This window comes from Astyanax mexicanus, chromosome 18 (genome assembly GCF_023375975.1).
Source record: "Astyanax mexicanus isolate ESR-SI-001 chromosome 18, AstMex3_surface, whole genome shotgun sequence".
Lineage (NCBI taxonomy): Eukaryota > Metazoa > Chordata > Actinopteri > Characiformes > Acestrorhamphidae > Astyanax > Astyanax mexicanus.
This window is the reverse complement of record NC_064425.1, coordinates 19,250,229-19,269,462: the sequence shown is the minus strand read 5'-3', so window position 1 is coordinate 19,269,462 and position 19,234 is coordinate 19,250,229. Positions and strand designations below refer to the sequence as shown.

General features: G+C 38.9%; 1 protein-coding gene across 2 annotated transcripts in view; it reads right to left on the bottom strand.

Moving 5' to 3' along the window:
• Positions 1-408: 408 nt before the first annotated feature.
• slc6a4a (solute carrier family 6 member 4a) overlaps positions 409-19,234 on the bottom strand; it is a 29,814-nt gene continuing 10,988 nt past the window's right edge. The window contains exons 1-14 of one of the 2 annotated variants that reach the window (XM_007236820.3): positions 17,921-17,988; positions 14,907-15,500; positions 13,875-14,009; positions 11,458-11,680; positions 10,340-10,478; positions 10,129-10,263; positions 9,890-9,993; positions 9,521-9,648; positions 8,831-8,943; positions 8,248-8,379; positions 6,824-6,923; positions 6,543-6,643; positions 5,129-5,296; positions 409-1,680 (exon numbers count right to left, since the gene is read on the bottom strand). In XM_007236820.3, the coding sequence (XP_007236882.3) occupies positions 1,600-1,680; positions 5,129-5,296; positions 6,543-6,643; positions 6,824-6,923; positions 8,248-8,379; positions 8,831-8,943; positions 9,521-9,648; positions 9,890-9,993; positions 10,129-10,263; positions 10,340-10,478; positions 11,458-11,680; positions 13,875-14,009; positions 14,907-15,261 (1,914 nt within the window). In that variant the 5' untranslated portion in view covers positions 15,262-15,500; positions 17,921-17,988 and the 3' untranslated portion in view covers positions 409-1,599. Of the gene's footprint in view, positions 1,681-5,128; positions 5,297-6,542; positions 6,644-6,823; positions 6,924-8,247; positions 8,380-8,830; positions 8,944-9,520; positions 9,649-9,889; positions 9,994-10,128; positions 10,264-10,339; positions 10,479-11,457; positions 11,681-13,874; positions 14,010-14,906; positions 15,501-17,920; positions 17,989-19,234 lie in introns of those variants that run through there. The other variant, XM_007236821.4, reaches the window with a different exon arrangement.

Sequence of the window (19,234 nt, the reverse complement as noted above, 5' to 3'; positions counted from 1 at the left end):
AGATAGGTTTTATAAAGTACAATAGGAGATTTTTGTTACTTTGATAGAAGCGTAAATTCCGGAGAGGAGGACTAGTTCGAGGCACACAGCACAACACAGTATACATTCATTCATATCCGCGTGCATACACACCCATACACACACACACACACACACAGCCACACACATTTCCACACACTTACACACACACTGACAGAACTATCCATGGCTTTGGGCTTCTCTACCTCGACTTACAGCTCTCACACACACTTAAACACACACACACACTTCAGAAAATACACACAAACACTCAGGCTCCTGTATATTCCCACTCAAAGAAGTCAACAGGTCGTCACAGGACTGCAACACACGAACAGCGAATACTCACAAAACAGATATGTACATACTTGTACTTTCAGTCAGAGTTAGTTATTTGTTTTTTTTTCAGGAAAAACAATAAGAAAATAAATGCCTTGAGAGGGAATGTTGGTCAAGCAAATCAGTTTTTGCTTTCTGCTACATATGTCATTCACATATGATATGAAACACAAAGCAGGAGGGGCAGAGGAACACATGGTGTCTAGTTTTATAACTGAGACAGACAGACAGACACACAGACGGATGCATTACAGAACAAAAGCTTGAAAATAAATATATGTCATACAGGTATAGTGTTCTGGTAACGGTAACATTACACACACGTTCCACACCGCCGTCTCAGTGTCAGTTACAGTCTGAAAAAAGAGAGAGCTGTAGAGACACTCCCTATAATAGCCATTCCTTAGAAATGCCTGTTAAACAGATGAACACACACACACACACACACACACACACAAACGCATACACGCACAAATGCATACACACATACAAAAACGCAAATGTGAACAAACACATTCACACCTGTGCAATAAAAAACCAAACCACATCAGGCACAACTCTTCTCTTAGGCTTCCTCCCAAAGCTTACTTTAAAGCACAAAAATGCATTCTCTCTCTCTCTCTCTTTCTCTCTCTCTCCTTTTACTTTCTCTCCCTTACTCTTTCTTTTTCTCTCTTTTGTAGGAGTTCCAAACCCAAACCATAAGCAGCTGCAAAGGTGTATTTGGATATTTTCGAAATATAACAGCAATAAATGTGATATCAAACTATTTTTGGTGTCATAAACATGTATACATGTGAGATCCACTTGATCTAACTTCAAATATTAATGTTATGTAGGTCAGTTATGGTAAAATCGATGGTGTTCTTATCATAGGTAATGGGTAATAATCCACCTGAAACACAGTTATATACTGTACTATAAAGTATGTGATATAGTTCGCGAACTATGCATCGTTATTCACCCAAAATGGTATTTTGTGCTGCCAGACTCCAATCTTGAGAGAAGCTACGTATGCTTATGGGCAGGTACTAACTCACATGAACAACGAACACCGCCACATTTAGGAATGGTCAGAAACAAAGCAGCCAGGTTGCTGTAAGCGAAGGCCCAGCCCAGCAGCAGTACAGGTGGAGACTCCTTTGGCAGGTGAAGAGGTGTGTGTTTAGGGGAGGGGAGGGTGTCCCCACTTCTGCGGTTGTGCTACATGTCCAGCAGAGGGCAAGAGGTCCCCGACACCGGTCACACTGCGTTGGTGATGATGATGTCCCTGTGTGGGCCGCCGCTGCCCGGCGGCTCTGGAGTGATGCTCTTCAACAGACGCTGAGGGGTGGAAACAGTCAGTACACACCAGGGATGGGCATTTAAACCACTTCATCTACTGGAGTGTTCACATTTTTAGACAACACTGCACACAGGTAAAATAAGTGTAGGTACTATAGAACACAGACAGTGATGGTGAAAAAATAAAAGATAAAAGAAAAAGGTAAAGGTGTCAAAATGCCAAATTTGTAATCTGGAGGTGTTTGGACAGGGGGTAAGTGCTGTGATGTCCAAAGTGTGGTACTAGACCTGATATAAATATAGATGAGTTATAAGAAAGTTTATATTACATTAATATTAATATGAGGGAATGTTTTCATAAAAAAAAAAAAAATCCCCACATGCCCACATAAAAATTGAGACATGTGTAAATTAGGTTCTTTCAGGCTTTAAAAAGAGGCTTAAATATTGCAATGTGAATTATAAGTAATGGAAAAATCGGAAAAAGTAAACTATAAGTATTTATTTTTATAAAAATACTCAAATTCAATTCAGTGAACTATTTTTGCAGCTAAAAAATGAAAACACTAAATAATTTTCACTTGCAGCAAACATGGGAAGTGATTGGTGAACATGGCATTGTAGTACTTGAATGATTTATAAGGGAATACAGTGAGTTTTCTGTGTGTTTTAGGTGTAATTATGTAATTTAATATTTGTACATAACAAGAAAATATTTTATTCATTAATATATTAATACTGATATTTAGAAACAGTATTAAATATCACAGTTAGTTTTTATGTGACAGAAGTGATACATAGGCTAGTGATTTAAATATCAGCATTTAGCTGTTTTTGGTGCACAAAACCACACAAATATCATCTGTTGAGATGAAAAAGGACATTGTATGACAAAAAAAATACAAGATATTATTCCTTTCATGCTTGTGTCGTGACATCTTCTAAAGTTGTATATATTCTGTTAAACTTCACTAAACTAAAAATGAACATAGTTCCAAGTAAAACATATTCTCGTATTCCAGACTTCAGAGATTAGAGTCTGATAAGTATCTTATCAGTTTATTAAGAATTCCAGAAATTACCAAGAAATTTCACAATCCTGTTCCTCCCAGCAATCTCAAGCTAAGCTGCTCTGAAGCCGGAATGCCAGAAGCACAGAGTAATCATGAGATGCAGAGGAATCTCCAAAGACTCCCACAGTTCTCTCCTGCATACGACTGCATTGTATTTTCTCAGTCTGCTAAATCATTAGGAGTGCATTCTGTAAGATCTGAGTCACCTTTCCTTTTGTGCAATAAAACTAAAACAGCGCTCTCCACTGGGCTGCCCAGGCTCAGATTGGTCAACAAACATTTAATACTTTGAATAGAGTTTGTGGAGGAGAAAAACCTTTTGAATTGAACCACTTTTCAGCCAAAGAAAGCTACATTTAGCCAAAATGGGTCACTAAGCAACTAAGGCAAAGAACAGTTTAAAATCACTTAGCCGAGGACATTGTTTATAAGTTTCAGTGGGTTGTTGTGCAGTGCTACAGTGGTGCACTACAGTATTAGATAACTGTATACTGATTACAATAGCCAGAAGAAAGCCATTTACATTTGATTTGAAGTTCTTTTAAAGCCCTATTTATATGGAATTAGTTTTACATGGGAAGGTGGATAATGTATTTTAGCTACAGGACATGTATAACATTTATGAACAATTCACATAGGATAAGATATCTCAACATAAATGACTAAAATGGGAGTGGCTACTTAATTTACACACTGGTGTGACCTCCAAAAAAGTGTATCATATTTTTAGTTGAGTTAGTTATTAGCACATTATATGCTATGCTACACAACCACTTGCCTAAAGCTGCAAAAAGTGTTGCACCTTTAAGGAGTTTACAGTTTTGAGTTTTACAGGTAAAAGGCTTCAGAATCTTTACAATGTAAAAACAATTGACATGGCACATTCAGACAGGACTAAAATCACTGAGAAAGTAATAGTTACATTTCCACAACTCCCCAGATAAAACTTTATTTGATCAACTGTTTTGATCAACGATATATAGGTTATTTAGATGGACTTCAGAGAATACCAAGTGCACATTTGTTTGATTGTGTACCCTGTTTTTTTTATAATGTAGTCTTTTTATATTAGGCTGTTTATTTTGCCTGTATTTCTATTAACACACCCGGGGAATAGAAGGGGATTTTTTATTTTATGTAAATATAATTTATAAACTCTAAACCAAAACCAATAAAAAGTTACCTAGCAAAAAGCTTTGCCATGTTTTTAATTATACAATATTCCAATATCAACAGTATGTTAGATATTTTATACCTTAGTTACAGGGGGTAATACAGCTCTGGAAAAATTAAGAGACCACATCACATTACATTTCTAAATTAATTTCTCTAATTTTTGCTTTTTATAGGTATATGTTTGAGTAAAATTAACATTTCTTCCAAATTCCAAATAAAAATATTGTCATTTAGAGCATTTATTTGCAAAAAATGAGAAATGGCTGAAATAACAAAAACAGATGCAGACCTTTTAGACCACAAATAATGCAAAGAAAAAAGTTCATATTCATTAAGTTTTAAGTATATGGAAATCAATATTTGTTGCAACAACCCTGGTTTTTAATCACAGTTTTCAGGCATCTTGGCATGTTCTTCTCCACCAGTCTTACACACTGCTTTTGGATAACTTTATGCCACTCCTGGTGCAAAAATTCAAGCAGTTCCGCTTGCTTTCAGCTTAGCTTGTGATCATCTTCCTCTTGATTATGTTCCAGAGGTTTTTAATTTGTTAAATTTAAAGAAACTCATAATTTCTAAGTGTCTCTTTTTCAGAGCTGTATAATTAAATTTAGTAGTTATTTTGTACGTAAAGAAAGTATAACACTAAATTTGTAAATGTAAATAGGCTAAATGTATGTTTCAGTGTATAAATAAATTATACTTTACCACACAAGAACAAGATTAAAGTTGCACCTATTTTAAAAACACTGTTTGGACACCTAGCATAGACTGACTGGCATTAAATAGTAGCGCATGTAAGCTGGCATCTCTTTATTGAGTTCATAAAGCCGCATGAGTTAGAGTTAGGCAGCTACTCGCTGACCTCGCTCCACACTGTGAGTGTCTGTCCTCACCGCCTGGTAAACAGCTATAACACAGAACACACAGGCCAGCTGACACCAGCTCTCAGCACCATTGTGTGTTTAATGCAGATGCAAACATATGGCCCCCCTGTCCCTGGCTGACAGCTCCATCAAAGCAAGCCAGACATGAAGCAGGACGATGGTGGCATCTGGACCGTACTGACGTCCGTTTTCGCATCTCAGGCAGACTGACCTGATAACGTGACCAAAGCCACGAGCGTGTCTGCGCTGAGCGAGTTTATCTGCTTCTCTTATTTATCTCATGTGCGCCTGCTTGCGTAGTGTGACAGATGGGATTAGACACTGTTGTTTCTGGCTCAGGATCTGGCTCACCTGTTTGAAGGTCCCTTTGGTGGTGAGCAGGTGGTAGACCATGTAGGAAGGCACACAGATGAAAGAGGACACACCAATGCAGTAACCCAGAACAGTGGTCCAGAACGGGTACACGTAGTCAAACAGCTTCACCTCAGGAGGGAAGGCCAGGAAACTGCCAATAATGAACTAACAAGAAATATCAGGTACAGAATACAGATATTATAAAAAACATGTTATTATTATTATTAATAATCAAATTTTGTAAAGCTGTAGCATACCCCTCACAATTTAAAAAATAAAAGTGCTAAAATGTATCTTTGAAGCCGTTTTGTAATAACAACCTGATTTTGACCCTTTAATTATTTTTTTTCACCATGATCTATATTTGACTAATCTTTAGTGTGCGGCCAAATTATGTCTCTGACCATAATTTAAATAAAAAAAAAAAACAATGACATGCATTCAACATTTGCTACATACAGTATGTGGCAAACCAACTATTTTTTTATTGGTTAATTGTTTTTTATAATTGTTTCTTTTATAATAAAATAAAAAACTAAAATGAAAAATAAAAATTAAGTGTAATTTTTTTTTAAATGTTTGCATAATGCTGTTGTAATGGACTGTTGTAATAGACACCTAGCAAAAGTTTTTATGAAACTTTTATGCAGATTAGACCTGAAAACAGTGTGGGTGTGTCCTAATATTCCAATGAACACGCTTGACTGACATCCCTGTAAGACTACCAGCCAGACAGTCATACACACCTAAACACAACAGTGTGAGAAAATAACAAACAGATGACAAACTGTCAGAGAGAGAGAAAGAGAGAGTGTGTGTGAGTGAGAGAGAGAGAGAGAGAGTGAGAGAGAGAGTGAGAGAAAGAAAAGAGCTAGAGTTATTAAGGTTATGCTAGTTGGTCTTTATTTTTATTTATTTATTTTACCCTGTTTAAGGGACCAGCTTTCAGACAGTTTAAGTTGGTCATCCAGGGAAAACATATCCTATACTTGTAAGCCAGCTGGTTAAACAGCAATTGACCAGCATAGGGCCAACCACCATGCTGGTCAAGAGTTTATCTGGTCACTGGAAAGTTATTCATAGGGCAAACCGTGTCCACACAAGCATTAGTAACCAACCAAAAGAAGAAAATGTTGTCTTAACTTATCTTGACTTTAAAGAATCATCAGTTGAAGGGATAATTAGGGAACAACAGGTTGTCATAAAGTCTAGCTTTATAAGCGTTTCCAATGTTAATCCAGCACTGGCATTGCAGTTTAGTCCAATACTAGGTTCAATTAATGTCCAGGAAACTGCCCCCTTATTTTCTTAATGTCTTTTGAATATATTTTACCATGGTGTCATGTCTAAATAACAAGGTTGGTTAGAAACAGGAGTTTATTTAGGTTTTTGGTGTGATGGAGAGACTGACCAGTAGGAAGCAGGGGCAGATGGCCACCCAGCACACCCTCCAGAACAGGCCAGGGGAAAAGCCAAGCATCAACTGCACATCACTGCAGAAACGCTTCGTCCCTGTATACACACACACACACACACACGCACACACACGCACACACACGCACACACACGCACACACACGCACGCACACACACGCACACTCGCAATGAGACCAGATGTATAATAGTAGACAAGTGTACTATGACTGTATATCTAAGAGAACGTTCTGTAACTCAGTGGTGCTTAAGGATTTACCATAAAACCAGGAGACAGCGATGACCTCCAGGAAGACGACAGTGATGACAGCAGGGCCTGTTGCATACTCCTCAAACAGCTTCACCACAAACGCTCCTCCCTACAGCAACATGTCATCAGTATCAGCAAGGCGTGCACATCACAAGCTTCAAATTAGGTTAAACAAATTTGCAAAATGCATTCTAAAACAGATCAACAGGATGTCTGTTAGGAACACATGCTGATACTGGAAGTGTATTCTTTGTACTGTATTTGTAACTCTATATTTCAAATATTTCACAATTCAAGTTTATATATTTAATAAAAGTAATCAGGCAGGTATTTTGGTAAAAATCAGATCAGATATCTGCACATCTACAATATTTCCTAATATTGGATTTGAATCATATGCGGTTCTAGACGTTCGGATTCATATACAGAAAAAATACTATTTATAAATTAGGAAAAATTATTTTCATTAAAAACGTTTTCTTTTACAACAAACCACAGAACTAAAGTTAGGCAAATTCTGGTGAGGAGTTGGCACAATGAAATCAGATAAACATCCTGATCGACAAATCCGATCAGAGCAAACATCTGAATTGATTAATGTTGCTTGTAATGTAAACATACTTTAAACATAATATATGCAGTATTATGCATGCAGTTACATTTTCCGTAACACTTTATTTGATGGCTTCCTACATAAAGGTTTTGTAACACATTCATATGCATTAAATAATGTATTTATAAAGCAATACTTTTACATTTTTAATGATATGTCAATACTGACATTAAATTGCATTGTATCAACACATAACAGATATTTAATATACTATTTTTATTTCTAAATAAAAGAAATTCTAATCAAAAGTTCAATGTGTGTAAATATAATGAGTCTCTCTTAGCAGTGTCACTAGGACAGTGCTTGTTAAGAAGTTTGTTTTTCAACTTCATGAAGAAATCTGAACCAAAAAGATACAGTTGCTTCATTTATAAAACTATTATTACACTGTTATAACAGTGTTACAATGGGTTTATAAGACAGATACTTATAAACAGTATATATTAGTTCCATGAATGATTTTGAACCATTTTAACTAAAGGGACAAACATTTTCCATTCATAACAGCTTCAGAAAGAATTCACAAGACCTAATATGTATAAAAAAACATTTCTATTAGGCTTGTTTTTAGGATATTCAACATTTAAGCATATTATATTTATTCCTAAATATGCATGATGAGTCCAAAGGGCAATAAAAGGGGGTCGTGTGAATTTTCACTCACCTTGTACAACTAATATTGTATAATACAGTATTCAAGGCTAATCTTTTACAGATTTTCTTTGCTAATACCAAAATTGAGGACGTTTTTCTTGATGATCTTATTAAGAAAATATTATCAATTAATTGTTGCAAGCAGATGAACTGAGAGAGGACTTACATAGGTGAGTGTGGACAGAGCTCCCAGGTAACAGACACACACCAGACCCAGCACAAACAACTCCCTCCTCCGGGCCAGCAGGTGAGGGAACTCGTCCAACATGGCAGTGATCACTCCTTCCAGCCCTGCGAACTGCAGGCCAAGATTGAAAGAAGCTGATGAAGCGGGAAGAAGTCAATTACACAATACAGGCACGACACTGTGCTTAAATATAACCTTTACATTCACAGAGACAGCCCAGTGCGCTCTGGAACAAAAAACAGACCTACCCATAATCTCATTAGCACGTCGTGATAAGCACATGCTGTCTTTCCGGCTGTTTACAATAGGAACTGCTTGCAGACTGAGTGGGATGCTATCGGAAAGAGGCATCTACGAGGTTCACACCTCTGACGGCTGAGCGGCCAACAGCAAAAGAGCAGCAAAGGATGCAAACAAAAGGGCTCAGGCTCAGAATACCACCCACTGTGCCCTTAGCTGATAAGCTGAACCTGCTTAGTGCTCCCCACACTTTTATTAAGCTTGGTAATAAGAGTTGATTAGCTAGAGTGAAACAGAGAGAGAGCGAGAGGGAGAGACTGACCGTACTGTCCAATCCCAGCATGATGATCATGAGGAAGAAGATGATAGCGAAGAAGGTTGCAGCTGGCATGTTAGCGATGGCCTCAGCGTAGATGATGAAGAGCAGACTGGGGCCTATAAAACAAGGATGGGTAAATAAAACAAGTAGTAGTAAATCACAAGTCTTTAGTGTAGATTTTTAAATAAAAATGAGAATCAGATTTTAATTACTATATGTTACACATATAAGAAATTGCTCTTTAGTAGTTCACTTTGTGCAGTCATTTCCTGGAATCCTGGAACAAACACAGTCACAGTCACAATCACAATCATTACCACTCACTGCACTGTCCACTGTGGGTGGTAATGCTGTCTATGATGTGACACTGTGGAATGAGGAATGATAAATGCCTCAAGAACTTCAAATATGACACCCATTACCAGGCCTCGCTTCAACTCATGTGATGATTCCATGACCACATTGGCCAGTGCTCAGCCTCACTTACAAGAGGCCACCTTACAACTTATATAGGACTTTGGAGTTCACAAGTTGTTCCCTGAGATAACAATTCTTCATAAGTTTACATTCTACTATCCTATGACAGAGTATTTAATACTTATTTTTGGCCTTTACACTATATGAACACTTGGCCTGTAAAAAGCTACAATGTAGTGCAGCATTTTCCTCCAACAGTGATGTCATAGTTCTCACCTGCATCCTTCGCTACTGTCTCCACCCCCTGCTGCCGCATCTCAGCCATGTAGCCCAGCACAGTGAAGATCACAAAGCCTGATACGAAGCTGGTCAAACAGTTCACCGAGCTCGTCACCAACGCATCTCTGCAACATCCGGAAAGAGGATAAAGATTTTAAACATATATAAAAATATAAAACATATTAAACTCAAATAGGAGCATATACTTTTAATGAATGTATACAATACATATGTATACAGTTAAATCTAATTTATGTATTCAGTGAAATGGCAGATTTAGACATGGCAGTGCCATGTGTAACGTTGCTGATGGGTCAAAAAGATGGCATTTTTTTAAAAAGCTAATGCTGAAGGCCTCGCTCGTACTTGTAGCAGTTGTTGTGAAAGGGGTTGTAGCTGGCAAAGGCCAGAAGCACACCAAAGCCTGGGCCTAAAGAGAAGAAGATCTGGGCCGCTGCATCAATCCAAACCTAACACAAAGACAGATGGAGCCAAACAGTGATCAGTGATACAGTATAGATGTAAGTGGCAATCTTTTGCACAATGACAAAACAAATTGACAAAAATGTAATAATAATTAAATAATTAAATAGTTAAGCACTTACCGTGGTGCTCAGGAGTTTATCCCAGTCAGGCTGCAGATAGAAGACCACCCCTCTCCATGCACCAGGTAAGGTGGCCCCTCGCACCAACAAGATCAGCAGTACCAAGTACGGGAAAGTAGCCGTCACCCATACTACCTGCCAGAGAAAAGCGCAAGTTAGGAAAGTTCTCCAAGTTTTTTCCTCCAGTCAACTGCTCTCTCTATCTCCATACCTTGCCAGAGGTCTTAACCCCTTTCCAGATGCTGAAATAGACGATAGTGAAGATGAAGAGCAGACAGAGGGCCAGCTGCCAGCTAACCGCACCCAACTGATGAAGACCTGGGGACAGGTGCACCTGCAACACCTGCCGTCTAAAAGAGGTAGGAAAAGAGAGGAGAAAGATAAATGAGATGAACGTATGGAAAGTGAAATAGAGAATAGATGGGAAGAGTGTTCTAAAGTGTTCTACACTGGTGAAGGAACAAAGAGCAACATTGTGCCAAATCAGTAAAGGCAAGGAACCTGGAAGCTGAAGGTGAATTGGAATGCTGAGAGAAGGGGTGATGAGAGAGGGGTTAAACTCACACGGCGGACACTCGCAGACAAAAAGAAACAGATTTATATGGAAAACAGGAAATTCCAGCGGCAGACAGAGCAAGAAGGGCTCTTTGGCTCTCTAGTTTAAACAAGCCTAAACCTCAGCAAATCTCCCCTAAAGCAGCAGATGTGAATAAAAAAATAGACGCTCATGCTTTATTTCACCAGATAAAGAGATCAAAAAACAGGCCATTGTCAAATGGCACTTCTCAGATTGTCTCATCGATGTCGCTATTTTTTTTCTTTGTTTTAAGTTTTGTTTCTAACATTACCCCATTTTTTTCCAAATTTGGATGGCCAATTACACGATGCCTGTTATTATAAACTCCCCCTAATACTAACAATAATCCTATCTTCACCACCTAAAACCAATGGTCAGCCAAGTCAGCGCACTTGGAGGAAAGCGCACCTCCCCAGCTCTGATATATCAGCTAACAGATGCCTGTGCTGACAACTTGAAATTAGGAGGGATTTGAGGAGAAGGCACAATCTATCCACCCAGAGAGAGCAAGGACAATTGTGCTCTCTCAGACTCAGAGCCTCATTAATGTATATCCTATTTCTGATCCTGGAGTTCCAGGCAAAGATTCACCTCTTTAAACTGAGTTGAAGTGTGTTAAACCAAGCAAAAGTCTAAAACATGCACGGCACAGGCACTGGAACCAGGAGCAGGATTGCGAAGTGCTGTCCTAGTCAACCTTCCCTTGCTCTCTGGCCTCCAATTCTAGGCTCCTGGCACTTACATGCACTTACGTATAGAACTCCTCGGCAGGTGAGATGGAGGTGTTGGTCCAGGAGACGTTCAGGTCGGTGGACAGGTAGTGGGTGCAGTTGGGTGTGTTCCAGGCATTGTTGCATGTGGTCCAGGGCAGTGTGGGCTGGAAGGAGGACAGGAGGTAGTAGAGAGCCCAGGCCATGATGGTGTTGTAGTAGAAGGCGATATACAGTGCAATAATGCAGATGGCGAAGCCTATGCCTACAAAGATAAATGAGAAAAATGAGAAGCAGCTCATCTTCTTGCAAATGCCTCACTCTGTTTCAAGCATACACCAGCTTCAGAGAGAGATGCCTGATGGCATTTACGGACCAAGTGGAATTTTGCCCATCAAACCAAGTTCCTTAGCAGGTGGCATTTTGAGAAGGAAATGTGACAATTTCCATAACAGAGGGCCCAACTCACAACGGCTATCAACAAAGCGGCATGTAGGCACTGGACAGAAGTTTTTGGGACAGAGGTCAATCAGAGAATGTGAGAGAGAGAACATTAACTATCTCACTTTTCCCATCCCCTTCTGTCCAGTGCATATTGCCCCACTGTGACCTGCCAATTCCATGCCTGCCTTTCTGACTTCAAAAGAAAAAAAAAGGTTAATGTGGCTTATCATAGCCTGCTCAGTTCTACAAGTGATTATAAGGAACGAGTGATAAATGCAAATTTTTTTATAGCACTAAAATTTATATGCGTGTAGATCACGTTCTTAACAACTTATTTCGCTGGAAATCACAAAAATGATAGAAGTTGCATTTAATATATTTTCAAATGGAAAGACAGCTCAAATGCTAAGACACAAAACTGTTGACATTCAACATTTTTTCTTTAACCCAATCCAATGTTAAGGAAAATATAAATGTGTGAATATTTGTACAGTTACTGAACAGACACCACAGTTTGGTAAGCACAGTGTTTCAGATGTACCAGCTGTGGGCTGTTACTAAGTAAAGTGGTGGATTTGCATGATATTATGGACCACTCACACATAGAGGAAGACTTACACATTTACATTAATTCTTTCTTTCTTTCTTTTTTTTTCTTTATCACTTTTTCACTGTTCTGCTTGCAGTGAACTGATTTAATTTATTTGAGGAATGTTAATGGTAACATGCTAATGGTATCACACTTCAGGTTATACCAACTATTTTAGGGGGTATTTGACTTTACTATTGACATACAGCTCTGGAAAAAAAATAACCACTTCAGTTTCTGAATCAGTTTCTCTGATTTTGCCATTTATAGGTATATGTTTGAGTAAAATTAACATTGTTGTTTTATTCTATAAATTAAATATAACATTTCTCCCAAATTCCAAATAAAATTAGTAATTTAGAGCATTTATTTGCAGATAATGAGAAATGGCTAAAATAACTAAAAAGATGCAGAGCTTTTAGACCTCAAATAATGCAAAGAAAACAAGTTTATATTCATAAAGTTTTTAGAGTTCAGAAATCAATATTTGGTGGAATAACCCTGGTTTTTAATCACAGTTTTAGCATGTTCTCCTCCACCAGTCTTACACACTGCTTTTTTAAAAATTTAGATGCCAATCCTGGTGCAAAAATTCAAGCTTTGGTTTGATGGCCTGTGATCTCTGTGATCTTCCTCTTGATTATATTCCAGAGGTCATCATTTTTAAGTGGTCTCTTATTTTTTCTCCAGAGCAGTAACTGTGCAACCCTAGCATACAGTAGCTGGATTTTTATTTAGATGTTTTGCAATTAACTTTTGGCAAAAGAAAAATGGGTTATAAATATTTCATCCAATATTTTTATGCAAAGACACTTTGGATGTAGGCTACAATAATTGTAAGCGACACAGAAACAAGAAAAATCAAGAGCTAACTCTTAAATATTTAATCTTTACAGTGATTTAGAATTTTTTATTGGATGTGTTTTCTGCAGTACATAGATGACGAGCATGACGAGCACATTATAATACACAATGTTTCGAATGTCTAAAACAATGTCTGAAAAGCTGTGTGTCATAACTGGACCATCCATAGGACTGGTCTTTCCAGTCACTGGCCACCCATGACAACTGATTTATGGAATTATGTGACTTGTCATTGACTTTTTGTATGTTTTGCAGAATTTGGGAGTTCTTTTACATTTGGGCTACTTCCTATTTTCTATTCATAGTTTTCAGAGCCTAAGATCACCTTACAACTTGATCTGGTTTTAGACTCATTTAGGGTAATTTACAAAATCAGTTTTCTGATAAATAACTGATGTGAAAACAAAAAAGCTGTAGATACTAAGCTTATATCCACTAATCAACTATTTTCATATTAAGCTGAGAAAGCTGTGTATTGCATTTATGCCACACTACTCTAAATTCACTTTAAGCTGTCCCCCTCAGAAGCACGTCCTGTGAATCAGAGGGCAGTCAGTCTTACCCTTGAAGATGGGGCAGATGTGCTTCCAGATGGAGATGCAACCGCTGCGGTGAAACTGGCCCAGCGCCAGCTCCATGTAGAACAGAGGCACCCCTCCAAACACAGCCATCAACAGGTAGGGAAGCAGGAAGGCCCCTGTAAAGAAACGGAACAGGGCACATTTAAAAGAGCATGCAGGCGGGTTTAAAAAAACAAGAGAAAATCCCAACCCCCCAAACTTCATCATTTTAGTATTAACATGTCCATTTTTTTCTTTACAACAAAAAATGCATTTGATTTTGTGGTTAAACACAAAATACCCCAGTACACATGTTCGTACATCTTGCAGTGCCAAAGCAAAGAGTGATGAGGGTTGAAGGCAGCGCCAGTTCAGACAAGCCCAACCCAAGTCTTTGATTAGAGCTTTATTTGTGTGCTTTTTGACATGAGTGTGAAGATAGCGCTTGATTGAGTATCTGCGAGCCACGTTATTAAACAATAAGAAAGAGATTGAAGTTCCTCTCATGAAAGCCACAATTAATAGTGCCGCTAGTAGCAAGGATGTCCCGAGCTGCTCTATCTCTCACTGAGCGCCCCTCCACAACCCCCCCTGGTTTGCTTGGTGAAACAGGAAATTACAAAGATTTTATTATTTCAAATTCAAAAGGAAGGAGGCTAAAGCTTGTTTGGTGTGAGGAGGAGAGCAGTCGAGTACAAAGCGGAGAGAGTGGAGCGGAGTTCCCTGTACAAACACACTGTCTGTTTGTTCTATCTAAGCACACAGAATCCAATTGATCATGTATCAGAGAAGAAAAACAAATCTTTCTGACAAGTTGTTGGAGACATTAAAGCCTTTGTGCTTTGTCTTCCCTTTGCCCTTGGCTTTTCCTGTCAACTGGCGCTCTGTAACACAATAGGAAGAGTGTCATATGTGAAACAGTTACATATGTTCAAGATGTGCCAGCAGATTTCTGCTTCAATCCCATTCATTCTTCACGTCTAAAGTTCACAAAACTCACTTCAAGTTCACAAACTTTTCCCTCTGAGCCTCACCTCCTCCATTCTGGTAGCAGATGTAGGGGAATCGCCACACGTTGCCCAGGTCTACGGCATAACCGATGACCGAGAGGAGGAAGTCCATTTTCTTGCTCCAGGTCTCACGGGGTGGGTCCAGGCTGGTCTGCTGGACCACCAGTGTCCGGAAGCCTCCGGGGGCACCTCCAGCTCCACCGCCCTCCCTGGGACTCTGAGGGGACGTGCTGGGGTAACCGTTAGACACCTGTCCCGTCCCCGAGCTCACCTTCTGCCCCTTTTCGGCCACCAGCCGTCCGTTCTCCTGCCCCCCCTCGGCTTTGTCCTTGTTGTTGCGGTCCTCCTGGTTCATTGTCAAGAGCTGGTTCATCTCCATGATGATGACGGAGGCGAGGGTTAGGGGTGAGACACTGACTGAGATGGAGGTCCTCCGGCAATCACTGATATGGCGCCCATGTGGTGACCCAGACTCAGGAGAAAAGGGGGCTGCGACTGGGGGAGATGTTTCCTGGCTAAAGGTCAGGAGACAGACCGAGAGAGTGCTGGGAGCCGGAGTTGGAGCTCTTCTACCCCACTTCAGCAAGCTGACGTAGGACAATAGCCTATAGAGTCCAGCTGCAGAACAACAAAAAAAAGAAAAAGATTTTAGGTGATACCACAGGACGTTTACATTCAGATTTTATGTTCACACGGAGCATTACGTGAACGATTACGTGAAGTTTACTGCCAAGAGTCCGAATGAATTAGACCTAACGAGAACCATACTGGCTGCGAGAGACCCCTCCAACACGGGGTTAAAAACTGTAAAAGACTGAGCACGATCTGCACAGGCCCCAGCAAAACTGTGCCTGAGGGAGCTGCCAGAACTCATTTATTTATTTTATTCTTCCTTGACATTGTTGTTGTTGCTGAAATTACAATGCGAGACATTGGGTTTCTTGGCGTTCGGCTTTAGATGAAACTTTGACGCAAAATTCATCAGATCTGTTTAAAGCCAAACACCCTTGTCCCAGACAGAAAACAAGATCCAGCAAGATTTGAGGATGTGAGAAAATTAAGTGTGGTGGAAGTGGTAAAAAAGTTATAAGAAAAGAGTTGTGAAAAACTGCCTTGACTAAATTCAAGAAAGAAAATGACAAACTAAAGATTTATTTTGAGTAATAAAGAATTATAGATATGGAACAGCTTAAAAAAGCATTACATATAATATTTGAAAAAGGAGTCTGTAAGAAAAAATAAAAATGAATTTACGTATGCATGCAATAAAATTCACAGATGTAAAGGTTACCATTAATTATTAACCTAATAACTTTTTTTTATGAAGTAACTTCTAATAAAGTAATTAAAATGAAAGAATGAGGTGTAGCTGACAGGATTTTTCCAAAGCTAGAGGAGCAGAGCGGTGAAGCATGCAGACTGTATGCTGTTAATTAGGGTTTGGAAAACGCAGTGCAATTGTTTCCTGATTTTTCACCTTTTCTGTGCCGTCCCTTTGGGGAAAAAGGCAATTACAGAAAATAACCACAACGCTATTATCAATACCTCATAACACAACATTTCACCCTCCTCTTTTAAAATGTCAGAGACATTCGTAATAGAGGTTAGGCTATGTGCTCATTTTATAGGAGTCCAGTGGAAGAAGCTTTTTGCATTCCAAATGTTCCTTTTGCCCTTAAATCTTTATTGTGTATTCCTAATGATTAATTTTGTTCTACCAAAAAAAAAAAAACACACACAAACACACTTCTAGCTAAATTCCAATTAATTCTTTTTTACAGCAATATTTGTTGTGGTGAAGGTGGAAAATGTTCTGCGCTGTTACAAAGAGACAAAGCACAATCAGAAAGCTGGAGAATTGCAAACGCCAAACTGCGTAATTAAACCTATTAAATTATCCCGCTTTGAAGGGAGCTTATCTTCTCGGAGAGTTCAACACATCTGGACACTGAGCGCTGCGACACTCAAATGTAAAGAGTAAAATAAACTTTAAAAAAAGAGTAATGTAATGTACTTTTTTTTCTTTCAGTTTGGAAGGAACACTGTTCACCTCTTTGAGCGCCAATATCATTTACCCTTGTGGTCCAATTTATAGACATGTTTATCAGTCTGATAAATGACACAATTTTGCCATTTAGGGGATGTTCTTGAGCTTTGTTTCTGGAGCTAAAAAGACCCTGGAAATGACCCAAGCTGATAGCTCTTTTACTGGTTGTCAGGATTTGAAGTTCTGACCATCAGTCAGTAAGGTTTGCCCGTACGGGTCAGCAGACTGGATTAATTTTTTTCAAGAATGTAACTAATACAAAAGAAATAAATAAATCAGGTTTTGATGATAGGTTAAGAGGATTAAGATGCAGTTTAAGGTTTGTGATCTTGTATTAATTGAGAAAATACAACAGCAAAAATAAATAATAAATAAACTAAAATTCTCAAATAATTAAATTAAATAAACTAGTTTTGTCTGATTTAAAAATTGGTTTTCGAATTTCAATATAAATTGTACATACCATAAGATTTAGGAATTTTAAAAAGTAAAATAAAAAAAAATAAAAAATATTCACATCTTTCAGAATTGAGTTTTGTGCAGGCAGATTTATAAACCAATAAAGAACAGCAGCACGGCATTTGCGGATCTTCTTGCATTCTCACCATTCACTGCTCCACAGCCTCATTTTTGCCACAGTTGTACTTATTATACAAGAAGATGCTCATCTCCTGAAGACCACGATAATGACATAATGATATAATCACAGACACTTTGTGTATGTTAATGCAAACACAGCTGAAGCCCTCATAAATCTTCAGAACTCAACATCTTTGAAACCTACATCAGCTCAGAAACACCCAACACACTCTACAGTTCTGCAGAAGTTACCACAAACACGCCTATCAGCAAACACTGTCAATGAACAGAGATTTGTCACACACAAACACAAGTACGAACACACACACAAACACACAAGCCAAAGCTTGCACCCAAAATTGGCAAGCCTTGCTCACACATTGCATACACACCATGCACACTGTAGCCCTACCGTGCAGCAGTTGAGCAGGTTTGTAGGGGTCTGTGCTGGGCTCCTGCTCACTGTCCCTGAGAGCCAGACTGTAGGACACACCCCCCTACACCCTTGCCCTTCTCTCTCTCTCTCTCTCTCTCTCTCTCTCTTTCTGTCTCTCTCTCTTGGTCTCTCTGCCTACATATGCCCGTCTTACTGAGCTTTGCTGTGTAAACGTATCATTTTGAGCCTAGGTAATATACCATGGACTTGATTTTACTTCGTCTCCATATATCAGTTTTTACAAGAAAATACAGCTCCCCCACACACAATCATTATGATAGAGGCTTTAATTGTATGTTTAAAAAAATTGCAAAAACAATCCAAACAGAAACTCTTAAAAGGAAAGTAAAGGGTCTTCAAATGATTCATTGAGTGATGTCACATGACCCATGTTTGTAATAAAGATCACTTCACTTGATTTAAAGTTTATTTATGGCTTCACTCAGAGAACTATTTAAACTTTATTAAAAGGATCCTTCAACCACCTTGTTTCACTAGGGTCAGGACCCTGCAGGACCACCATAGAGCAGATATTATTTAGGTGGTGAGATTTGGGTTTGCTCAAACACAGCAGTGACACTGACACTGGTGGTTGTGTGTTGGGCTACGTTCACATTACCAGGCTGAAGTGACTCAAATCTGATTTTTTTTTTGCTCAATATGGCTCAGAACTGATTTTTTCATGGCTTTGTGAACATGCTAAATACGGACGCATATCCACTTCATGGGCATGCAACATAAATGTGAACAGTCAAATCAAAACTCAGATTAGTAGCTCTCCAGCCCAGAGGGTTGTTGAACCCAACTGCAGAACAGTTGAATTTAAAACAGGTAAACCCAAGAAGAAAGGGAAAAAAAAAAACACCGCTCCTCACGCTGGATCGAATCTATGCCGCCAGGTTCGCGGTCCAATACACTACCACTGCCCTGGCAAGTGAATTGGAACACAGCTGGGAAAATAGGCACTTTAGGGAGACAGGGGAGGAATGTACACAAAAGCATTTTAATTATTATTTTTTATATTATCGGTCATTATAGTTCAAACAACCTCACAGACCTGATGCCTATTGCCGACCCCTGTGCTACTTGCTTCTCTCTTGTACCCATACATCTCTTGGTGCAGCTGTGCCAGAAAAATCTGCAAAAAACAGCGAAAGCAAGCCGCCTGACTTCAGAACCTGTCTACATGTACTTCAGACGAGTTGTTTGCTCCACATATGAGCTGCTAATGCATCCATTTCACCATAAAGCTACAAGTCGTCTCTCAAATATGCTGTTTTTTGTTTTTGG